Raw genomic sequence first — 22,415 nt, 5'->3', positions numbered from 1 at the left:
CTCTATAAATGGGTTGATTGGGAGGGTCTTCATATCTTTTTTCAATCACATCCCACTTGATCTTTATAATGTCACACTTTTGTTTGTGTAGCAGTTCTTTCCATTTGCATTGTTTTAATTACTGTGTATATTGCTTTTATGTACAATCATATGCTAACCAAAATGAGAACACAAAAGAAAGTCCTGGCTTCAAATGTGGCCTCAGTTTCTTCCCAGCTGTGTGTGACTCTGGACAAGACACTTAACTTCCATTGCCTAGCTCTTATTGCCCTTCTGCCTTGGAAACAATACATAGTTTTGATTCTAAGATAGAAGATAAAGGGTTTTTTGTTGTCGTTTTTGTTTTTTAAAGTGAGACAGAAATCATCTTGCTAGAATCCTTTAATCCATTTTTAAATTGAAAGGATATGTTGCATGCTACCACTACTTTTTCCTAAGTTTACCTTTTGGTGTTTACCTGATATTATATTGCATAATTATATAATCCATTTAATAGTCCTGTTAAATGAAAGTTTATTCTCTTAAATCATTGGAAAATACTAAATTTAAGTATAGTACTATTTAGACTGAGTTTTTATGAAATTAATATAAGATCATCAGTCTTTTATACCTGTTTATTAAAAAAACTAATTGTGGAGTTTCACAAAATATTATGAAATTTTGCATCTTCATGAAACATTTTGTGTAGTAAAATTTCATTTGTAAAAGAAGAAACAGAAAATCTTCATCATACCCTAATAGCCCAGTCCTACTTGAACAAATAATCTTTTGCTTCATGCAGTTTTCTGACGTTGTTAAAAATTCATTGTTTACTGTGGCATAATTCCATCTTTGGGTCCATAGCTAACATTTTTGATTTTTTCCCCCTACTTATTTCCCCTCCTAGAGCAAATTTTATGACTTATTTCTCTGTCAAATTGAATGTTCATCTTTTCCTTTGTCTACCTGAATGAAGACATCCTTATTCAAACCCTAATTTTCTCAAATATTATTATAGCAAAATGTTTTTTAGTCTTACTACTATTTTCTTTTACTATTAGAGTCTCTTTGCTAAAGTATGTCTCATATTTTAAGACCTTAATGCATTTAGAATTTACTTCATCTTGTAAGATTTCTACCATTTTATAGTTATCTTAATAGAACTCATCCTTTCTATCTCCATTATTTTATCTCAAACATGATTCTTTTTTGTCCCATTTCTTTTTAACTCCAGTTATTCACATTTCTTTCTGTTAAATGGACTAATTTAGGTTATGACCTTATGTACCTTTATATGGGTCATCTTGAACTTTTCTTCTCAGAATTAGATAAATTTTAGACCAATAACTTATTTTCCTGTCCTCATGTTTGCTAATTTATCTTTACTCTCTGTGCAGCCAAAAGTAGACATTAATTAGTAAGTCGTTATCTAATTAACACTGCTAGATTATTTTTGTCCATCACTCCTGGCCCACATGTCATTAGAAGGTACTCGATCAGGTAAAAAGGTTTTTTTTAGCCATAGAAACTCAGAAAACTTATCAATTAAGGAAGGCATAGGGCTTGTATTCTGCATTATGGAGAAAATACCTTAACCCACGAGATTACTTGAAATGTTATTTAAATGTATTGTTAATTATTTTTTTAAAGAATTCCAAGGTAGCAATATGGGTTTTTTTTCCCCTTAATTCCAAGTAAATATTTTAGTGTTCTTATCATTATATAGGCAGCCGCAAATTCTTTATCTAAAAAAGTGCTTAAGAAAAATATTAAGATTATTCTGAAGATAATGTTATCATTGTTAGTGTTAGGGCTCTTATACTCTATTTTCAAATGGCTCTGTCATGTTTATCTCTTCTTTTACCATGTCTGTGACATGCTGTCAAAATGCAAACTAAGTGATTCTTAACATGAACATTTCATATTTAACTTATTTTTAATGTTTGTCCCTGTATCTAAACCTGACTTTGGATACATGAACTATAAAAATCTGTTCGCTGGTGTAAACATCTTTTCTATCAGTCATTCCAAATTCTGCTGAGTTACTTAACAATTCTCACTTAATTGATTTTAACTCTACATTTTTCCTTCTTCCCTAGAAGGTTACTAATCTCATTTAGTTATTATTTTCTTCATTGCCATCAAATTTTTATTTGTTATTAATAATTAGTTCCTATTACAATTATTAGTAAAATTGGCTTATTGGTACTTATGCAATAGAAACTATTGTTTGACTGTAATATTTTGTCCATTTTTGTCATCCATGGGATCATGGTGGCTGAGTGACAGATAAAATTCCTAATTTGTTATTCACATTATCCTGGTAGGTATTCTTTAGTATCTAAATTTAGGAAAAAATATTTATGGTTAGAATCATATCTATAGGCATTAGGACTTCTCTTGATCATAATGGTAAAATAAGTTTTTTTAAAATAAAATTACAATAACTGGTAAATAAATAGTACCAAAAATATAAAGTATAAGGATTAAGTTAACATGAGGAAATATGAATATTTCATATAATTAAAATTCATTTTTATTGTTTACAAACACTGGGATAACATTTTGATTTTATCCTTTTAAGAAGTAACATCATACTAAATAAAATGAACTTTGTTTTTCATTGGAATTTCATTTCAACTTTATTAACTTATTACTATAGAATTTTTTTTTCTTTACATTTTCTCTATGGTAACGAATATTACATTAGATACAGTAGACCCAAAAAAATGAAAGGAAATTGATTTAAGCTTTGTCTAAAGCATATCTTTGTTTTCATTTTCACTAAAAACTTTTTGACATTTCAGAAGACAGATTTTAAAGAGATTTTTTTTTACTTCTGCATAATATGTAAACTATTCTAGCTATGTCACATGACTTTTAGTGCTTGTGATAGAAGATTGAATTTATGTGTCCTCTTAGGTGAAATTTATAAAACTAGAAAACTGATATAAAGAACAATTTATCACCCTGAAAAAAATTATAAATTCATTAAAAAGCATAAATGCAAATCACTAATAAAAATAAAATGTTAAATATTTAGCTCTACGTTATAACACTGTTTTAAAATTAATGTAAAGAAAAGCTGTAGTCTTATCTGTTGGAAAAGAGTCTTTTGGTATGCTCTCTATGGTCATAAAATTTTTGTTTTTATTCCTAAGAATGTTCTTGGACCTCATTCATTTGACTTTTACTTTTTCACAGTTCTGAAACCAGTAGTCCACAAAAGTGTAGCTAGAGTTGCAAGGATATTTTTAGTATCTTTAATGTCAGGCATAAGTTTTTAGAACACTGATAGGATGTCCATTCTATCTATTTAGCTTAATAGTAGATGTCAGTATATGTTTGATTAAAGTTTTGGAATGCTTTAAGAATAATTGAAAAAGTAGTTTTAATAATCAATTATAATTACTAATGATTTACCAGTTAAGAAATTAGTTTATTCATTTAAAATATTTTTAAAATTAAGCCTTTTTAGGTTTTAGACTTTTAAAAGCTTAAAAGATTTCAAAGATGCAACTTGTTTTATTTTTTTAAGTAGCAAAAATAAAGCAGAAAGTGATAGAAAAGCACATCTATTTTTTGTTTTATCTATCATTAATGTATTCTGTCAAAATTCTTGGTTAATTGTACCTTGGCTTTAAGTGAATTTTTTAAATTCCTATTTAGTTGCTTTAGTGACTTAGCAATTAGGTTTAAACATCGGATTATATTTAAATAGCAGTATATGTAGAGGAAGCATCCAAGATAGAAATGAATTTAATGTTTTTATAACAAAGCTATAAATTCTTAATTCTTTTATTATAGAAGGCTTTAAACATATTACAATTTAAAAATATAAGCAATATCTTTTTATTTGTAATTTTATTCTTTTGATATAATGTATAATTATATAATTCACTTCTGGCTTTATTATTGCTTTTTTGTCTAACCAAGTATTTTACTTTGTAAAATTAGGATCTTCAACTAGAATATGGACAAGGACAACAGAGCAGTTACTTTTTAGGTGCAAATAAGTAAGTAAAGTTTATATTAACTTATATTTGAAAATTATCTTTCTTGAAAATTTTAATACATCAGACCAGAGTTATAATTATATCCCATAGAAGAGTATTTTTAATCTTTAAGATTTCTTTTGTGCAAAATAATTCAATTTGATGATTTCTCCTATTTAGATGAATCAGTACAATTTTTTTTTTTTAGAAAATGATGTTTCATAAAATTGTCAGCCCCTCACTATTACAAAGTAAAATATAAATCTCCATTTTGATCTAAATATAAATAAATGACAGTTCTTATTTCAATTTAGTCTTCTGGCTATAATATTTTTTATTCTGTGAGTGAGCTGAAGCATATAACTTGAATTAACCAAAAGACTAGTATTTAATTGGAACAATGTGGTTTAAATACAGACCTAAGGGAAAATGTGTGATGGTAAGGTTCCATTTCATCCAGTAATAACCATCTTGGATGGATTCTATAAATATACCAAATTACAGGATCATGAGTATCAATAATTGCTTGGATTTCTTTTGTATAAATCAAAAAAATGCTATTATATTGCATTCTAGAACCTGAGGACCAAGAATCTATATAAATACTTAAGATTTTCAATAATATGGTTATAGTTTTAAAAATCTTTTTAAACCTCATTGATTTCATTCTTTTAATAGATTCAATTAATTCTCAATTGTTTTCTTTATTTATTGCCATTTTTAGAGAGATGGTGCATAATTCATTTCATAATTATGTTCGATATACTCCTCAAACAATCATTAAAAGCATTTCTCTTCTGAATGTTTAGCCCATTTCAGAATCTATTAAAAATTCTTTTTGTTACCACATACAAAGCTTTTTTGAGTCAAATTTGTGCTATTTGTATCACATATACTTTCCTATTTCTCTCCTAGAATGTTTTTTTCCATAAGTGTTATCTTGAAACAATTAATAGAATGTTTTATAGTCATTTGCTTTTCTTTTTAGTATATAGTAGTGAGGAGGGGAATGAGGGAACTCATAGGCTTAGAAATAAAAGACCTGGGTTTTGATTTCCAACTCTGAAACTTAATAGCTTTGTGATGGCTTTAGTAGTTTTGTGAAGGTCTTCTTTTGTCAAGTTCTTCTTCTTCAGTAAAATAGAGATTATGTTACTTAGACTGCCTTCCTCAAAAGGGTTGGTCAAAGAAAGTGCTTTTCAAACCTTAAACATCTATAAAAATGTAAATTTTGTTATTTTTAGACTTATGCACAAACATACTTGGATTCATTGTTTTCTAATCCTTATTAGCTACTTAGAAAGCAAGAAGAAATACTCCAGCCAACCTTTTGAAGATCTTCTCTTAAAGGAATAGTTAACATATTCAAGTATATTGTGTTTTTTTTTTTTTAATAAAAATTTACTTTTTGCCCATTTTGTTGCTCTTCAAATAATTATTAAAATTCCTGACTGAGGTTGTATGCCTACATTACCCTAGTTTTATATTTTGTAAATCATAAATTTTCATTCATGAAAGTGAATTATATTTTAATAGTTAGGGTCTCAATTATCAACATGTTCAAACAATCTTTAGTTCACACTAATAGCCAAAATAAATTTTTAAAAAATTATATTAAATGTTTAGACTTAATGTTATATATCGTTCATGTTCCTTCTTTCTGTGTTTTAAAGTAGACAGAAAGTAGTTTCTTAATACTAAGCTTTTTTGAGATCTTAATAAAGTAGAGCCCTCTTTTCTAAGGTTTTAGTCAACCACTGAAAGCAAAGAGCAGCCTGAGGTCACTTTTGAAGGTTTACTTTCATTTTTTCAAAAGTTTTTTTTGGGTGGGGGGGCACAGGACCGAGCTTAGGGACAGGAGTGGAGAGGGAGAGCACCTATTTATGGGGTCAGCAAATGTCCCTTTTTATCTATAGTTTCAGCCATTGTGGTAGATACTGAAATGTTTCCCCCACAGATTCGGGTCCCTACCTTAATGCTCATACTTTGTTTAAAGATCAGTTAAACATTTACTATGTTTTTTTTTTACTATCAGATTTTTACTATCAGATTTGTCACCTTGCCCCAATGTAGACATCAGTTCTCTGGAATACAGACCTGAACCCTTTCAATCTAACTGGTAACCTAATTCATTTTAATTTGACATAATTTTCTTTAAAATACCAAAAATATTCTGCAAAGATATTTCCTAATAAGCAGATATTAAAATGTCCACTATGTGAAAATTAGATGCAGTTACTTTTTCTAGTTGTTTTTAGCTTTCTAGAAGTTAGAAAAGTCATATTTGGTAACAAGTATAAAACTCAAGAATTTCTGTGAGTTGGTTTAAATTTGAAACTGACTTTTTGAGCAAATATGAACATAAAACATTGATTACTAGTAGTTTTGTAAAATTACTTTAGTTCATTTTTTAATAAATAATTTGCAGAGCATAAAAAAAACTTATAGAAGAGTAGAAAAATGCAGTATCAACAAAAGACCGATTTCCTTTAATTAAGGAAAATGAATTTCCACTGTGATTATGATCATTAAAATTATTTACAGTGTAATTTATTTTGGCTAGGCAAAAGAATGCTAACAATTTTCACACCCTTCATTTTTTGACTAATTTGGATCACTGCTTTAAGGAATTGTACTCTATATAACGAATCTCTGGCAAGGTAGGTTGGCCAAAACTTGTGCCTTTTGGCTGTGTTCTGTGTACAGGCATATTCCATACATGTGACATGAGCATGGATGTAGCACTTCCTCTTTATTGTATTTACTTGTGTCTGCTTTGTTCTTGTGACTGGGCAGTGTTTGAAAACTCAAGAATATTTCCTGTTCTCTCCATAGGTATTCAGGCAGACATATTTCCACTTGTGGATCAGGCAGGAAGTACCTAATCAAAACTACAAAGGAGCTGGGTTCAAATTTGGCCTCAGATACATCCTACTGTGTGACCCTGGGCAAGTCACAACCCTATTTGCCCAGCCCTTGTCCTTAAAATTGGGGTGGAGAGTATGGGGAGAAGAGCTACTATGCTGTTGATTCTATTTTTCCCAGAGAAACCAAAAGCAAAATCCCCAGAAGCAATGAAACTGTTGTTTCTGTGAATATCATCTTTGACATTTTATCTCTGAAGTGGACAGAGTTAACTTCCTCTGACCCTTTAAAGTTTTCTAAAGTATTCATTTCAAGAGCCACTCCATGTACTATGTGTGATTATTTGTTTGTTTTAAAGAAAAAGGTAAACAATTAAATCTGATGGCTCTTTTAAATTCTTTTCTGTTATTGGAACCCAAGTTAACCTGGAACCCACTCGGGTGATGGAGAGGACCGAGGTGACACTGGTTTAGGATGGAGTGAGGTACATTGACCTAGTTTCAAAGGCTTGGTCCTTCATGGGTACTGTTCCTCAGTTGTCAGGGCCAGTTTCTCTTCCAGTGAGTTTCAGTTCTCTTTCATTGGTGAGCTTTGTTTCTCAGATTCCTGGTTTGGAATTATATTGGCTACTTAATTAAGTCTAAATAAAATAAGCATTAGTGTTTTATTCCTTCCGTGTTTTGTTATTTGATTAAAATTCCAGAATCAGAACTTTCTTAATAAAATCTTGGTGGACTAAATATGGTCAAAATAAGCAAAAATCAAAACTGTTGTTTGAAGAAGAATCTTGAATAGTGCCTAATTTAGTTCTACTATCCTATTATTCCTCATGCTCACAAAATATGGAATATGCCAGCAAATCATTTATTAGTCTCGACAGTGACAGACTCTCTCATATCACAGAGGCTTTTTAAAAATCCAGTTTATGCACTGTGCTACGTATTAGGGATACAAAGCAAGAGAGAAGTAAATCCCTGCTGTTAAGGAACTTGCAATCTAACGGAATCAAGCATTCCACAAACTGGGGAAGAAAAGACGCCCTTGAGTACTTTTTTTTAAAAATAAGATTTTATTAGATTTCACATAAGTTTACTATCCCCTTTTCCCTTTTCTCAAAGGACTAGTCACATGAGAGATTCCACTCTATCCCCCCACCCTCAGTTTAAGCACTGGCAAGAATTATAACTTTTTTAAAAAGTGTAAGCCTCTATTTTTTATTTCCCTCATTAATATTTTAAGATTCTAGAATAGAAATTCTCCCCTCTTCCCTCTTGATTATATCTTGCCTAAAATTCTATTATATGCACAAGTAAAAAAATATTAATTAACATCCTAAGAATAAATGTTTGTCCTATTTATAGAGATCAGATTTTTCAGAGGCAGGTCTGTGTAGTGGATAAAGTGCTGGACTTGAAATCAGGAAGACTGATTCCCATGCCACTTCATCCCCCTTTAATAGCTATGAACCTGGATACAGCATTTCCTTCTAGATGTATTGCTTCACTCTCTAGGTCTTATTTACTAAGAACAAGGGGCATTACCTTCTTGGAGAAGGGCATTTCCAGACTGGAATGTCATGGCTTCTTTGTGTAGTCTTATATAGATTTCAGTGACCTAATATTTAATCTGGAAAAGTACTTTAAATGCTCCTTTGTGAATACTAACCTAATCAGAAACTCGCCATAGAGCTCTCTGAATTAGGAAAGTTAGCTTAATTTAGGGACCTCAAGTTTTTCCCTCTTACAGAATAGAAAGTAGAGCTTGAAATTCAATTAGAAGTGTGTCTTTTTTGAGTAAATTATTTTATGTTTTAAGATGCTAACACGTTACTTTACCTATTAAAAATGTTGATTAACTGCTGCTTTGATTTACTCACCTATAAAAGAAAATGTTGAAATATGGGATCTCTGAGGTTCTTTATAACTGAGAGCCTGACATTTTATAATTTGTGAATTCCATCATTAAAGTTCTCATTCTCATTCATAATAATTCAGAGGGAGTTCACAAAGCATATGAATCACAAGGATCCAAAACTCTGTCCTTTGCACCTTGGCTGCCACTTCTGTTTCCAGACTGATAATACATTAGCATGCACGTGCTCCACCCTCATGTAACACTACATTCTCCCACCTCTGGGCCTTTGCAGAGTTTCTCTGATATCTGCTGTGCACTCCCTGCTCACCTTCACCTCTTAGACATCTCTCTGTTTCTTTCAAAGCTCAGCTAAAGCACCACCTTGTAGAGCAGAAGCCACTCTGATTCACAGTCTTTTCTCTCCACCAAAACAATTATTGTGTATATTTTTAGTGCATTTTATAAACTTATCTGTGAATGTTTTGTCTCCTGAAAATGTAAATTCCAAAGGGACTTATAGAAGTGATGATTATTTACTCATTCTACTATAGCAGGGTCCTCGGCTTTTGGCAGTCAGGTGAAATCTATGGAGTCCTACTTAGAATAATGTTTTTAAATGCACAAAACAAAATCTATAGGATTACAAAGTCAAATTATAATGAAATGATCAAAATATTTTTTTTAAAAAGTTCAGATTCCTTGCAGCAAAGGGAATTGATTGGTCTATGGAAGGCTTTAGTTTCCCTGTTTCCTCTCCTGACAAGAAAAAATATTTGCACTGGGCCTAAATGTAGTATCCTTCCATTTGGTCTAATTCAGGCTCAAACTCCCCAAAGTGTAAATTTGTTTGCCCGTACACCCCTGGAGAACAGTATCTGCAGGTAAGTAACTTTGTCTTCCGTGAAAGCAAAGTGCTGCTACATTCATGTATTCACATCACATGCATGCATGCTTTTGCAGAGAGGTCCGACATGTTTCATCTTGTAGGATTGTCCGGGAGCATGACTTGAAAAATGTTATATTCCTTATTTTGAAAGAGAAAATACTAGGTTAACTTCTCAGTGATCATTCTTGGAAATCCCCGACTGTAATCCTAAAATTAATTTTTTTGTCATTTTTACTGTGACTTTCCATAATAAATGTCTTCTCTTTAAACTAGTACTTTTTTCATTAAATATTAAGATCCCATTGTTTACTTATGATGTATAAAGTTGATGGCCCACAAAATTATTGGTAATCCATCAGTTAATGTTGTTTCAGAGCATAAAGAGGATAATGAATCCAACTTTTTTAATATATTCTTGAAACTACTTAAACACAAAAATGATTTTATTCTTACACATCTCATGATAAAAATCTAAGTAATTTTGTTCCTCTGTATATGCTTACTAAATGTTTTTGTTTTGATTTTCAAAGGAGTCTTTTGAAGTCTGTTGAAGAAGAGTTACATCAGAGGTAATCTTCATCTATGCTATTTTTTTAAAATTGTATAAAATTCTTAACCAAAGTTGCCATCCCTGTGCGTTGTATTCTCTTCTAATTAGTAAATCTTTTAACTGTTTTATTGTCTAATCTCTTTAGGGGACATGTGGCACATTTAGAAGATGAAGAAGGAGATGATGATGAATCTAAACAGTAAGTCCTTGGACTTTATCTTATATGCCACTCATAATGAGAGCAAAAAATTTCATTCTAATTTATACATTACATATAATACTGTAATTTTCAAAGCAACCAGTAGTCCCAGAAAATACCACTGTTTCTTTCCTTGCTTTTCTCCATAATTGTTGATAGCCTCCATTTAAAAAAAAAAGTTTTACATAAACATTTTCTCATTCATCTCAGTTGTTGATTCAGTATCTTTTTTCTCTTCCTCAAGGTTATTAGTTTAAATTAGGTTATTAAATTCACCTGACAACATTTATTAAGGATGTACTTTATGGAAAGACAGACAAATCAATGAAGTATTTAAAATAAAGGATATGTTATACAGACACACACAAAAGCTCATATTTGTGAAGTTTTAATGCCTTAAAACTGCACTGGAACTCTTGGGACATGCTTTATTACACATATATATGTAGAAATGGAAAAGATTATTTAGAGATATTTCAGTACTTTAGGAATCTCTGCTTTCATTACTTTGAATGTTCCTTCCACTGACATAGATCATATCATAAACTGTAACTTAGCAGATGCTTTTTAAGAATCTGCTCTGGTCAAAAACTTAATCATCCTCCATTAAGCCTGAGGATGAGCCTCTCCAAGTTTAGCTAGACTAGGTTCTTTGACATCTGACATTGTTCATAGTCAGACCATTCACATTCACTTGTTTTACTTTGATAGATCCTGCTAGAACTCATGTTCCACTGGCAAAACCTTGAATAACTCAGGGCAAACATCATGCTATGATAAGACTTTAGTGAAGATCATTATCATTTTTTTTTAAACCCTTGTACTTCGGTGTATTGTCTCATAGGTGGAAGAGTGGTAAGGGTGGGCAATGGGGGTCAAGTGACTTGCCCAGGGTCACACAGCTGGGAAGTGGCTGAGGCCGGGTTTGAACCTAGGACCTCCCGTGTCTAGGCCTGACTCTCACTCCACTGAGCTACCCAGCTGCCCAATCATTATCATTTTGATAAGAAAAAGGAAAAAGAAGCTAGCATAATGTCATGGAAACCGATGGAGAGGAGACCTGGGTTTAATGATCTATAGTTCTGGTTCTGCCACTAACGTAGGATTCTCAAGTTATTGGCCTCTTTTTTTTTTTTTTTTTTAAACATTCTTACCTTCTATCTTGGAATCATTTAAGGCAGAAGAGTAGTAAGGGTTAGGCAATGGAGGTCAAGTGACTTACTAGGGTCACACAGCTAGGAAGTGTCTGAGGTCAGACTTGAACCTAGGACTTCCCATCTCTGGGCCTGGCTCTCAATCCACTAAGCCACCCAGCTGCCCCCAAGTTATTGGACTCTTGAAACAATTGTTTCCTCTGTTAAAAAAGAGGGAATTGAATTTGACAGATAATCCATAAGGTCCCTTCTAACTTTAAAATTTCATTGAATTCAATTTTTTTAAAGAAATTAAGTAACTATTATGTTTATGGCACAACTCCAGGTAATGTTATTAAATGAACCTGTTTTTAATTAAATAAATTCTTTTTTTTCCATATATATATATATATATATATATGCATTCTATATCTGAGAGGCTTTAGTAGAACCTAGATAAGTTTTTTATAAGCTCTCCAGTGTTATTTTATACCTAATGGTAATAGAAACCAATTTTATGATGTGATGGGCTCTCAAACATTCACTTAATCTCTTATCTTGGAAAATTGTCCTTAAAAAGCTATAAATGGTGAAGTATAGTAATTTTCTTTTCCAATTCTCATTCCCATATAGTATCTAAAAATTATGAAAGTATATCTGCTCAGTATATTTCAAACTGACAGTAAGATTTGTAAAATCTTCAGAATCGAAGGATTCATGATATATTATACTGTGATTTTAAAATGAAAAATAAAAGACTGTTCCTTTAAACATATATATATATATATATATATATATATATATATATATATATATATATAGAGAGAGAGAGAGAGAGAGAGAGAGAGAGAGAGAGAGAGAGAGAGAGAGATTTCGCTTCTAAAACTTCATATTAGAGTTTTAATTTTTGAATTAACTATTTTCTAGTTCAACTATGAAAGCCAAGGTTCCACCTCCTTTACCACCAAAGGTAAGCAAGTTTATTTTACTAATCTAATTTTCGAAATTATATAAAAATAGTTCTCTGTTTCTCTCAGGGCCATTTTGATGGAATCAAGCAGCCTAATAACTTTTTTTGATATCCCTATTACATATCATAGTAATAAAGAAAAATTGACTTGATTACTAAGACTACAACGTGATGTTTTGTGTTTCATTTTTATTGATCTTTTGGAAGTTTAATCTTTCAAGGATGTATTTTGAGTAGTGAATAATTTTTTTAAAAGGATACCATGATAATCATCAACTTTTATAGGTCAGTAGTAATGGACTCAGAGAAGTGTGGATGATTTAAAACTTTATATAATAATTATTTTCCATTAACTTTAGAATGTGAGGTTGGGGGTTGTGTTTGTGTGTACTTAGATATGAGTCTGAAGGTGTCTGTATTCTTTTTTTTTTTTAAACCCTTACCTTCCGTCTTGGAGTCAATACTGTGTATTGGCTCCAAGGCAGAAGAGTGGTAAGGGTAGGCAATGGGGGTCAAGTGACTTGCCCAGGGTCACATAGCTGGGAAGTGTCTGAATCCAGATTTGAACCCAGGACCTCCCATCTGTAGGCCTGGCTCTCAATCCCCTGAGCTACTCAGCTGCCCCTAGGTGTCTATATTCTTGAAGGAATAGAAAGCTCTCTGGTTCTCTCTTCTGACTTTTGGCCCTAGATTTGGAAATAGGGCTCTTTCATCTTTTCTCAGCACCAAGCCTACGCCATTAGCTTCTTGAAGATAGAAATTATCCCCTCAAGTACTTAGGGAGTGGGGAGAAAAGATACAGAAAGAGAAGGAAGGCAGGAAGGGAGGTTTTCCTGTAGACCTTCCAGGTAGTGTGGAAAACTCTAAAATTGCTATTCCTTTCATCATTTCATATGGTTAAGCAAAGTGCTTTATTTCTGTCCCCATGCTTCCCATGCTGTCCCCTCCAGAGAGCCCCGTGGGTTGACTCTGTGACCAGCACCGTTTCATCTCCCTCACTCATCTGGGCGGGACGTGCCTCACATACGGTCGTTCAGAGGATCCTCAAAAGCATTCAATACAGATTGAACTGAAGGGAGTCATGGAGGTGACAGCAGTGTTTAAGGGTCAACTAAACCCAAAAAACTATAAAGTCCATCTTTGCCCTGGGGAACAAGCCCACATTAAAGATCTTAAAACTGAGTCCCATCGTGGGGTGACTGTCTGAAATCCCATGGCTGAGATTGTACCCTTAGAAAAGGGAGCAAGAGGAAAAACAACCCAGAGAGCCAGGATGGTGAAGCTGTGCTTTGGGCAGACATTTGGCTAGACATTTTGATGGTGGGACAAGACTAATAATAAAATACTTTTCTCTCTATGTTGAATCACTAAGAATCTATACTGTAGATTGCTGCTAAGTGGCTCAGTAGATTGAGAGTGAGGCCTAGAGACAGGAGGTTCTGGGTTCAAATTTGACCTCAGACACTTCTAGCTGGGTGACCCTGAGCAGCTCACCTATTCTCCCATTGTCTACCCTTACCACTCTTCTGCCTTAAAACCAATACTTAGTATCAGTTCTAAGACAGAAAGTAAAGACTTTAGAAGGAGGAAAAAAAAAAAGAATCTACTAGTACTTGGTTAAGCAGGTTCTCACATTCATTCGTGATGCTTATGGCCTACATGGAATCCACCATCCATCTCCCTGTTGTGCACTGATTTTGCATGTTGATATTTTGTACCGTCACTGTTCATTATTTTGTAATTGACTCCTTTCGACATGATTATCTATTTCTTTGTTTTTTAAAAGATGTCTTTTTGGGGATTACTGCTATGCTTTTTAACAGTTAGTGACTGCACCTGACCAACTTCCTCCTACATTTTTTGGCCTGAATTCTTAGCAGGCTGGCAGTATAGAAAAGCTATAAGTAGTAAACATGTTATCATTTATGTCTTATAGTCATATCAACTGCCAGAGTAGAATTTTTTTGTTTAGCAATTTCATTGGATAGGACTGAGAATGAGAAGCATTATATGGTAGTTCAACTGCTAAAATTGTGCCAAATTGGTAACTTTAAGATAGTAAAAGGTTGAAAAACAGACCTTTAGAGCATTAAGGAATCTTTTCTCAAAGGACGTCAGAGAGGAATTTCATTCTTCATTGATGGAGGAATTATACTCTGGAAATCTGAGATGCCTTTGAATATAATACCAGATTATTTGAACCACATTTCCTACACTTTGATAACCACCAATCAGTTTACTTTGAAAAATAAAACACCCCTCAAAAAAAATAACTGAATGTAGACATCATTTTGTCGTATAAACATTTATTAAAGGCCTGCCTACTCTAGTGACACACAGTCACTATACTGAGCCTGAGGGGCATAGAAAAAGGCAAAAGACAGACAGCCATGCCCTAGAGGAGCGCCCAGCCTACCAGGAGAGCCAGCCTGCCAACAGCTGTGCACAGTAAACTTTCTATTGGACAAATTGGAAATAATCAGCAGAGGGAAGGCACTTGTTTGAAGGGCTTTCAGGAGAGACTGAATTTTTAAAACTTGATATCTATCAGCTTGTTTTGTTGTTTTTTAATATATATTTTGTCAAATTATTTTTCAATGTAATTAGTTTCCTTTGGGGCTATGAATTTTGTTTTATGTATTTTAAAATTTTGATTTGAGAAGTCCGGGGTCCATGGCACAAAAAAATTAAGAATTCCTGTCATAGACAAAAATTCACCATTATTAAAAGATACATTTTACCATTTATACATAAAGATGATATTATTCAATCCAAACTGAATGACACTTCTCAGGCATAGCCCTCAAAAGTTATCAAAAATACACTTGCGTAACATAATAACATTTCACCTTTTCATTTATTGATATATCCAAGGATTTGTGTTTACTGATTTTTTTCCATTGTTTCAATTGAATTTCTGATATAGATAAAGGATGATGATTTGTCCTTACACATGTTTAAGTTTTCAGAGGACATGTTTTAGTATATTTTTTTAGTATTTTAGTATAGTTTATTAAATAAGCCCATTCCTTCAGGAAAATCATTCGTTTACCTCATATATTCTTCTGTGTTATTTCAGCCTAAATCCATCTACATACCACAGGAAACTCCTGCCCCTGAAGATGATAATCAAGGAACAATCAAGAGATGTCCTGTGCCCGAGAGTCCAGCCAAGCCATCACAAGTTCCACCCAGACCACCACCACCCCGGTTACCCCCACAAAAACCTGCTGCTTTAGGTATTAAGGGAGAAAGCCAAGTAAAAACCACCAACACTAGATATGCAATATGGCCTTGGGAAGGGAAAAGTAGGGAATCTTAACCATAAAGAAGCAGAATCTGGACACTGTTGAGGGGCATGGGCTGTGAAAAATTGTGTGGCTCTCTTTCTTGCCTTTTTTTGTAGCACAGATATTAGCTTTTTATTGAGAATATTGTCTGCAATTGAAATTATGGGTTGGGGGGAGAGTTGCTTATCTCTCATCTGAAACAAAGATTTCTTTTTGTGATGTTTTTAATTTAATGAATACTTTTTGGCTAATTTAAATGTTGCTTTGTAAGAAAATATTAAGTAAATAAGATAAGGGAAAAAATAAGCATATAGAAGTCATCTTGTTTTAGAAAGCATGTTTCTTTTCAATTTGAAAAAGTTCCTATATGCAGAAATTAAGCACTCCTAAATGTTATAACTGAATGTATCTTGTTAAGGTAATGGACTGAGCTCCTTCCAGCTGAATGGTGAACGAGGTGGCTCATTATACCAGCAGCAGAATGAAAATAGAGGCACAAACCTTTCAAGGAAAGAAAAGAAAGATGTACCAGTAGGTATTTATTTGTAAACTGCATTTGCACTTTTATACTTTTTTTCACTGTTATTGTGATACTATAATTTTACAAATGTAACTAAAAAGTAATTCTTACTATTCTTTTTTATTTTGTGTTTGAATGAATTTCTGAAACAGAATACTTCAGAAAAAAATTAACATTTTGATATTTTAAACATGTGATTATTCATGTTAATTAGAAATCTGTGTACTGTAAAATGCTTGATTGTACCAGAATGCATTACAAAATGTGAGTTTCAATTATGTAAAAGCCCTCCTTTTATCATTGGATAAACTTCTTATCAGTAGCCAACTATAAAAATCTCTCCCTGCTGTCTCTACAGAAAGAAGACCACATCTCCTCATTAAGCTACAGTATCTTCCTCTAGACTAATTAACTCTGACCTAGCCTTGTACAAAGTTAGTGATATAGTTGTTAGTCTTCAGAGAAAATAATCTATTTAAAGGTGGAAACTATAACCCTATATAGTTGTCCATATGTTGCTGATGATAAAAATTCTTGATATTTCTCATAGAGAAGATACCAATGAAATTTGTTTTAGAAAATATTTTTATATTTACTTAGTTAAATTAAAGTGATATTTTTATTGTATTGGGAACATTTTCATCATTAAGTAAAACATGCAATTTTGCCAAGCCCCTCCGTTTTTTGAAAGATATTATGAAATCATCTTTTCTCAGTATTTCTTAATCTAATCTGAATAATAAACCTTTATCATATTTCTTTAACAACTCAAAAACAGTATACTGCTGTGAAGTCTTTTTATGTCATTCTATGCCCTAACCAGTTTTTAAAGCTTATAGATCTGTTGAACCCAGGTCAGATTTCATCCCTGAAGTGATTTAGGTCTTAATTAAGTGGTCAGACATAGAGAGAAGAAGTTGTCTTTGATTAATTTGATTATTAGAATTAGCTCTTGAGTTCACCTTTAACCAGACAAAAATAGATTCTTTATAGGGAATGGTTAGAGATTGAATGGTCATAGGAAAATGATTCTTCAGAGTGTACTCATATTTTTAGATTCTTTTTTTCTACTAGATGAGAGAGAGTGAGCAAAATACTTAAATTTCCTTCCATAGCATGTATGTTGATATTCTCCATATAGATAGCTAAAGACTTTGCTCTTCAGCTTTTTCTCTAAGTTAAAAAACGGAGGGCAGCTGGGTAGCTCAGTGGATTGAGAGTCAGGCCTAGAGACGGGAGGTCCTAGGTTCAAATCCAGCCTCAGATACTTCCCAGCTGTGTGACCCTGGGCAAGTCACTTGACCCCCATTGCCCACCCTTACCACTCTTCCACCTAGGAGCCAATACACAGAAGTTAAGGGTTTGAAAAAAAAATAAAAACAAAACAAAAAACAAAAAAAGATGTCATTGTGAATTACAAAATAACGTCATAGAGAGGTTTTTAAATTTTTTTTAAATCCTTACCTTCCCCCCTTAGAATCAATGCTATGTATTGGTTCTAAGGTAGAAGAGTGGTAAGGGCCTAGGCAATGGGGATTAAATGACTTGTCCAGGGTCACACAGCTAGAAAGTGTCTGAGGCCAAATTTTAACCCAGGACCTCCCATTTCTAGGCCTGGCTCTCAATCCACTGAGCTACCCACCTATTCCTCCCACCCCTCCCCTCCCCTCCTTTTTTTTTTTTTTTTTTTTTTTTTTTTTTAAAGAATTAGGGAATGACTTACATATAGTTCTATATACATGAAGAAGTTCAGATTTACAAGGAAGAACTTAAAATACAGTAGAACAGTGTTACCAGTAGCAGACAACCCATTCTTTTATTTTGCAAAATAATATTTTCCTTCTTTTGTGGGATTCAAATATTTTTAGTTATTGGTACTTTTTTTTCCCAATTGTAGATTTGCCTTACAAATCTTAATCTAATCTAATTAAAGAGAGAATTAATAGCACCTGCCCCCCTCCCAAAAAAACAAAAACAAAAACAAATCTGTTCAGTTATAATATTCCTTTATTGGGTTATACTCAAAGCTTTGTAGTTGTTTGTAAAGTTAAAATAAAACCAGCCATGTTTATTACATTAGTCAACATTATGACTTTGGTTATAACTGTGGTACATTTTGAGAGATGTGTAATTTGAAATTTTAGTTAAATTAAAGCAAATGATATAACAAATACAAGAAACCTCAGTTTTATAAAGAAGATAAGTAAACTGAATTTGTTATGTATTGGTAATAGGAAGTTCTCTTTAGGAGTTGGCAGCAGTAATACCAGTGGAGAACATAATAAATTTAACATGAAGGAATTATCTTTAAAATAGTTCATCTCAAAAATAAAAAACTCAAGTATAGGATAGAATTTGAAATGTATATTAAATAATTAGTTTCTATAAGTTAGTGCTTGGTCTAGAGTTTATTCTTTTCATGAGTTTCCAATTTCATAAGTCTTTTGAATTTCATTTATTGTGATTTTTTTTCAGTATTTCATAGTTACTGTACAGTTTTAAAAATTCTATTCTTTTGTGCTGATTCCTAATCTTTAACATTATCCTTGAACTTTTTATAAGTTCTATATTACAATTTGCCCAATGCATTTCTTTTTCTAGAAACCCATTAGCAATGGTCTTCCTCCAACACCTAAAGTACATGTAAGTACCAAATGATAAAAAGGTAAGTTATTCAACAAAACACAGAAAAACAGCAGCATTCCTTGAGATTCATGTGAATCATGAGTAAATTGCCATTTTGAAAATATTTGTCACAGTGCAAAATATTTGACATTCAAAAATTAGCAGAATCTTTATTAAATCTGGGATCACATCAAGGTCTTTCTTCATGTCCCCTGTTGTTAGCACTTTCTCCCTCTTGAAATTTCTTTGTTTATTCTTTGAATTTAATTGTGCAATATTGTGGTTCCCCAGTAGAATCTGCATGGCTCCTCTGCATGGCAGGCAGGGTCATTTTCATTTTTGTCTTAGTACCCTTAGATCCTACCTTACTATCAGAAACATAGTAGGTGCTTAATAAATGTTCTTGAATTGAATCACTCTACCTTGAATCTTACTATTAGTATTTCAAAATCTTGATTCTTACAGGAGGAAACTGCCTTAAATGGTAAAAACTAGTGTCTTGAGGCAGCTAGGTAACAAAGTGAATAGAAAGCCAGGCCTGGAGAAAGAAGGATCTGGGTTCAAATCTGGCCTCAGACACTTTCTAGCTGTGTGATCCTAGCCAAGTCATTTAACTTTGCCAAGCCCTTGCCATTCTTCTGTCTTAGAATTGATACTAAGACATAAAGCAAGGTTTTTTTTTTAAATCTTTATCTTAATTTTAAAGAATATGAAAGTGTCAAAATGAAGAAATGAAAATGAACATTCATTCAATTAATAAATCTTGAATACCTATGACATACTACTAATACCACACATTAAAAAAAATTAGTTTGTATATAGCTTGAATTTTCAAAATAAAACAAACACTATGCCTATGATATTTTTTCTATGCTTGTTATAGACCATTCCACTTTCTGTAGCCCAAATTCCTTCTTTATCAATAGCCTGGGAATCAGAAGAAACACATTCATCAGCACTATTACTTACCACTAACCATGTAACCTTAATCAAATTACTTTATCTTTCTGGCCCTCATTTTTCTCATTTATAGAATGAAGGAGATTAAATAGTTCTAGCTAGACTACAGCCTCTTAAACTGCAGGCATTTCTATTGTTACCAAGAGAGTATATGTAGTTTGGTGTTTTGCCTCCCAGGGCCATATAATTTTGGTGCATTGAGATCCAAGGAATTCATCATTTTCTTAGCATAGTACCATACATAATACATACATATACACATCTTTGAGGATGAGAAATGTGCTGCAAAAATGTGCTCCTAGAATGATAAAAAATGTTACTAGCTTAGGCAGAACTACTAAGTACCTCTTATTTTAGCTTAATAATTAACAAAGTAAGGTAGATGCTAGCCTGAAGCTCATTTTGAGAATCCAAAGTCAGGGAAGTATGATACGCATCTACTAAAAATCGTGCTTGTATAGTATGTATAATAATGATGACAAATTGCATTTTAATTCAGAGGTAGCACTGACTTTTTTAGCTATTACTTTTTATTTTTATATTCATCTTTAAAACAGGGCATATTCTTTGAATTTCCAAGGGCAGATATTTCCTTGATAAATTTTAAACTACTTTTTCCTTTTACTTTTTTTTTAAGCTATTTGCTTTGAGGTTACAGAGAACATATGTGTGCTATGTTATGATGCCTAATATTCCAGAGGTCATTCTATTAACTCAGCAGAACTTTGAAAGGCATTTTACACAGCTCTATCCATATTCTCAGCAATTAGTTTGAGGATTAAATAAATTAAATTGGCAAATGGTCTAAAATAAATGTTGATCATGACTGAAGTGAGAACTTTTCAGTTGATATTTTGCTGGATTCTTGACCAACATCAAACATATTTCAAATGAGCAGCAAAAGAATTTGAAGAACAAACTTTAACATCATACAAATTCTTCTGAAATCTTTCTAATGAAGCTTTTTAGAGAGAAAAAAAATAAAGGCTATGTAGGAGAAAACTATGATAAGATACATTTCCCTTGAGACTTTGGGAGAAATAATAATTTCAGTTACGTTGCTTTCATTTCACATATATTAAATTTTAACTATCAGAATCATTTTATAAGCAAAGCAAAGGTAGAGGGGCAGAAACTACTCTGCTTTCTATTATTATCCTAGAATATTAAAATACTTTTCATGTTAGTTATGAAGCTAATAATCATGAACAAATTTTTAAGAAAATTTATATTCAGAAAGTCAGAAGGAATTTTTAAAAAATGTGATTATTTCCTTTTCCCTATCCTCTCTATGATATACTCAAAATCTAAAGCCATAAAAACTTTCACATATTACCCTTACAATTAGGAAAACAATTACAATATCTTATATTTGTCTTATTTGGGAAATTATCCAAAAACTTTTGTGTGTATGTATGTGTGTGCGCCCCATGTGAAAATCTTTTTGTTTGGTTGATTATTTTTTTGTCCTTATTTTATTTTATTTTTGCAGATGGGCGCTTGCTTTTCAAAGGTTTTTAATGGATGTCCCTTAAAAATTCACTGTGCAACATCATGGATAAATCCAGACACAAGAGGTAGTACAATATGTATTTCTTATGATAACATTTACAAACTGAAACAATGAAACCATTCACTTTTATTCATTTTCTCTAGATGTCTGACCAAAGGTAAAATGTTTCTTTAAATATTGTCTTCAGGTCAGATAAATATGATTTGCTTACCTATTAATCCATATTGTATCAAGATAAATGGATTAAAACATAACAGTGGATAGTGGTGATGATACTGTAGTGTTATTCAGTCTCCCAGGTTTTCCCTAAAAACGGTCTTTTTTAACACTTTACAGAATTGAGTGTCCTCTGTTTCTTAATACTGGTAGTAAAACCTGGCTTCAGAAGACTATATTCCAGTGCAGCTTTTGGAGGCCCTGGGACTGACCTGAAAATTATATGTCTAAAGGGAAATAATTATAGAAGACCCCAAAACTCAAGAAAATCTCATTTGTGGCCAATTCTAATAGCAAAGTTGGGGAGACCCAGAGGATGCAAAATTGCTCCCTTGGATTCCCCTGAAGGAATCTCATTTGTTCTCTGGATCAGTTATCATAGAAGTACTTTGCCATATGTACACCTTTATAAATCTGAATTAAGAGGTTCATTGTATGCTGCATTTAGTCTATATTCCTTTGCATATGGAGACTAATATACTAGAATTTATTGGAACTGGGACTTGAAGCTAAACCTTTTAGCTCCAGGTCTCTTGCTGTTAAATAGTTCTGGACTTGCAGTCGGGATCGACTTGGTTCATAGCTTTTCTCTAATGACTTCCTAGCTCCGTGACCTTTTCTAAACTCCCTAATCTCTCTGAGCCTGTTTCTACATGTGTACAAATGAGAATAAGCGACCCGATCTCCTATTTGTTTTCAGGGCTTGTGAAGATCAAAGGACATTAAAGTTGTCAGCTTTATACATGTCAGTTATTCCTGCTGGTTTTTTCCAGTACTGTGTAACCCATCTCAGTAGAGCCCATGGCCAAACTCCTCTTAGTGCCTTTTATTAAGATTTGTGTCCTGGCAGGCATCCAGGT

At 32.6% G+C, this 22,415-nt stretch overlaps 1 protein-coding gene across 2 annotated transcripts in view; it reads left to right on the top strand.

The window, feature by feature from the left end:
- Positions 1–22,415, top strand: part of MAP4K3 (mitogen-activated protein kinase kinase kinase kinase 3) — a 206,858-nt gene that overhangs the window by 144,383 nt on the left and 40,060 nt on the right. For both annotated transcript variants that reach the window (XM_044663275.1, XM_044663274.1), the window contains 8 exons: positions 3,937–3,995; positions 10,110–10,148; positions 10,275–10,328; positions 12,389–12,431; positions 15,511–15,670; positions 16,140–16,252; positions 18,843–18,884; positions 21,319–21,403. In XM_044663275.1, coding sequence (XP_044519210.1) covers positions 3,937–3,995; positions 10,110–10,148; positions 10,275–10,328; positions 12,389–12,431; positions 15,511–15,670; positions 16,140–16,252; positions 18,843–18,884; positions 21,319–21,403 — 595 coding nt within the window. The remainder of the gene's footprint in view (positions 1–3,936; positions 3,996–10,109; positions 10,149–10,274; positions 10,329–12,388; positions 12,432–15,510; positions 15,671–16,139; positions 16,253–18,842; positions 18,885–21,318; positions 21,404–22,415) is intronic.

The sequence above is a fragment of the Gracilinanus agilis genome, chromosome 2, assembly GCF_016433145.1.
Source record: "Gracilinanus agilis isolate LMUSP501 chromosome 2, AgileGrace, whole genome shotgun sequence".
Classification (NCBI taxonomy): Eukaryota; Metazoa; Chordata; class Mammalia; order Didelphimorphia; family Didelphidae; genus Gracilinanus; species Gracilinanus agilis.
This window is presented reverse-complemented; position numbering and strand designations above follow the sequence as displayed.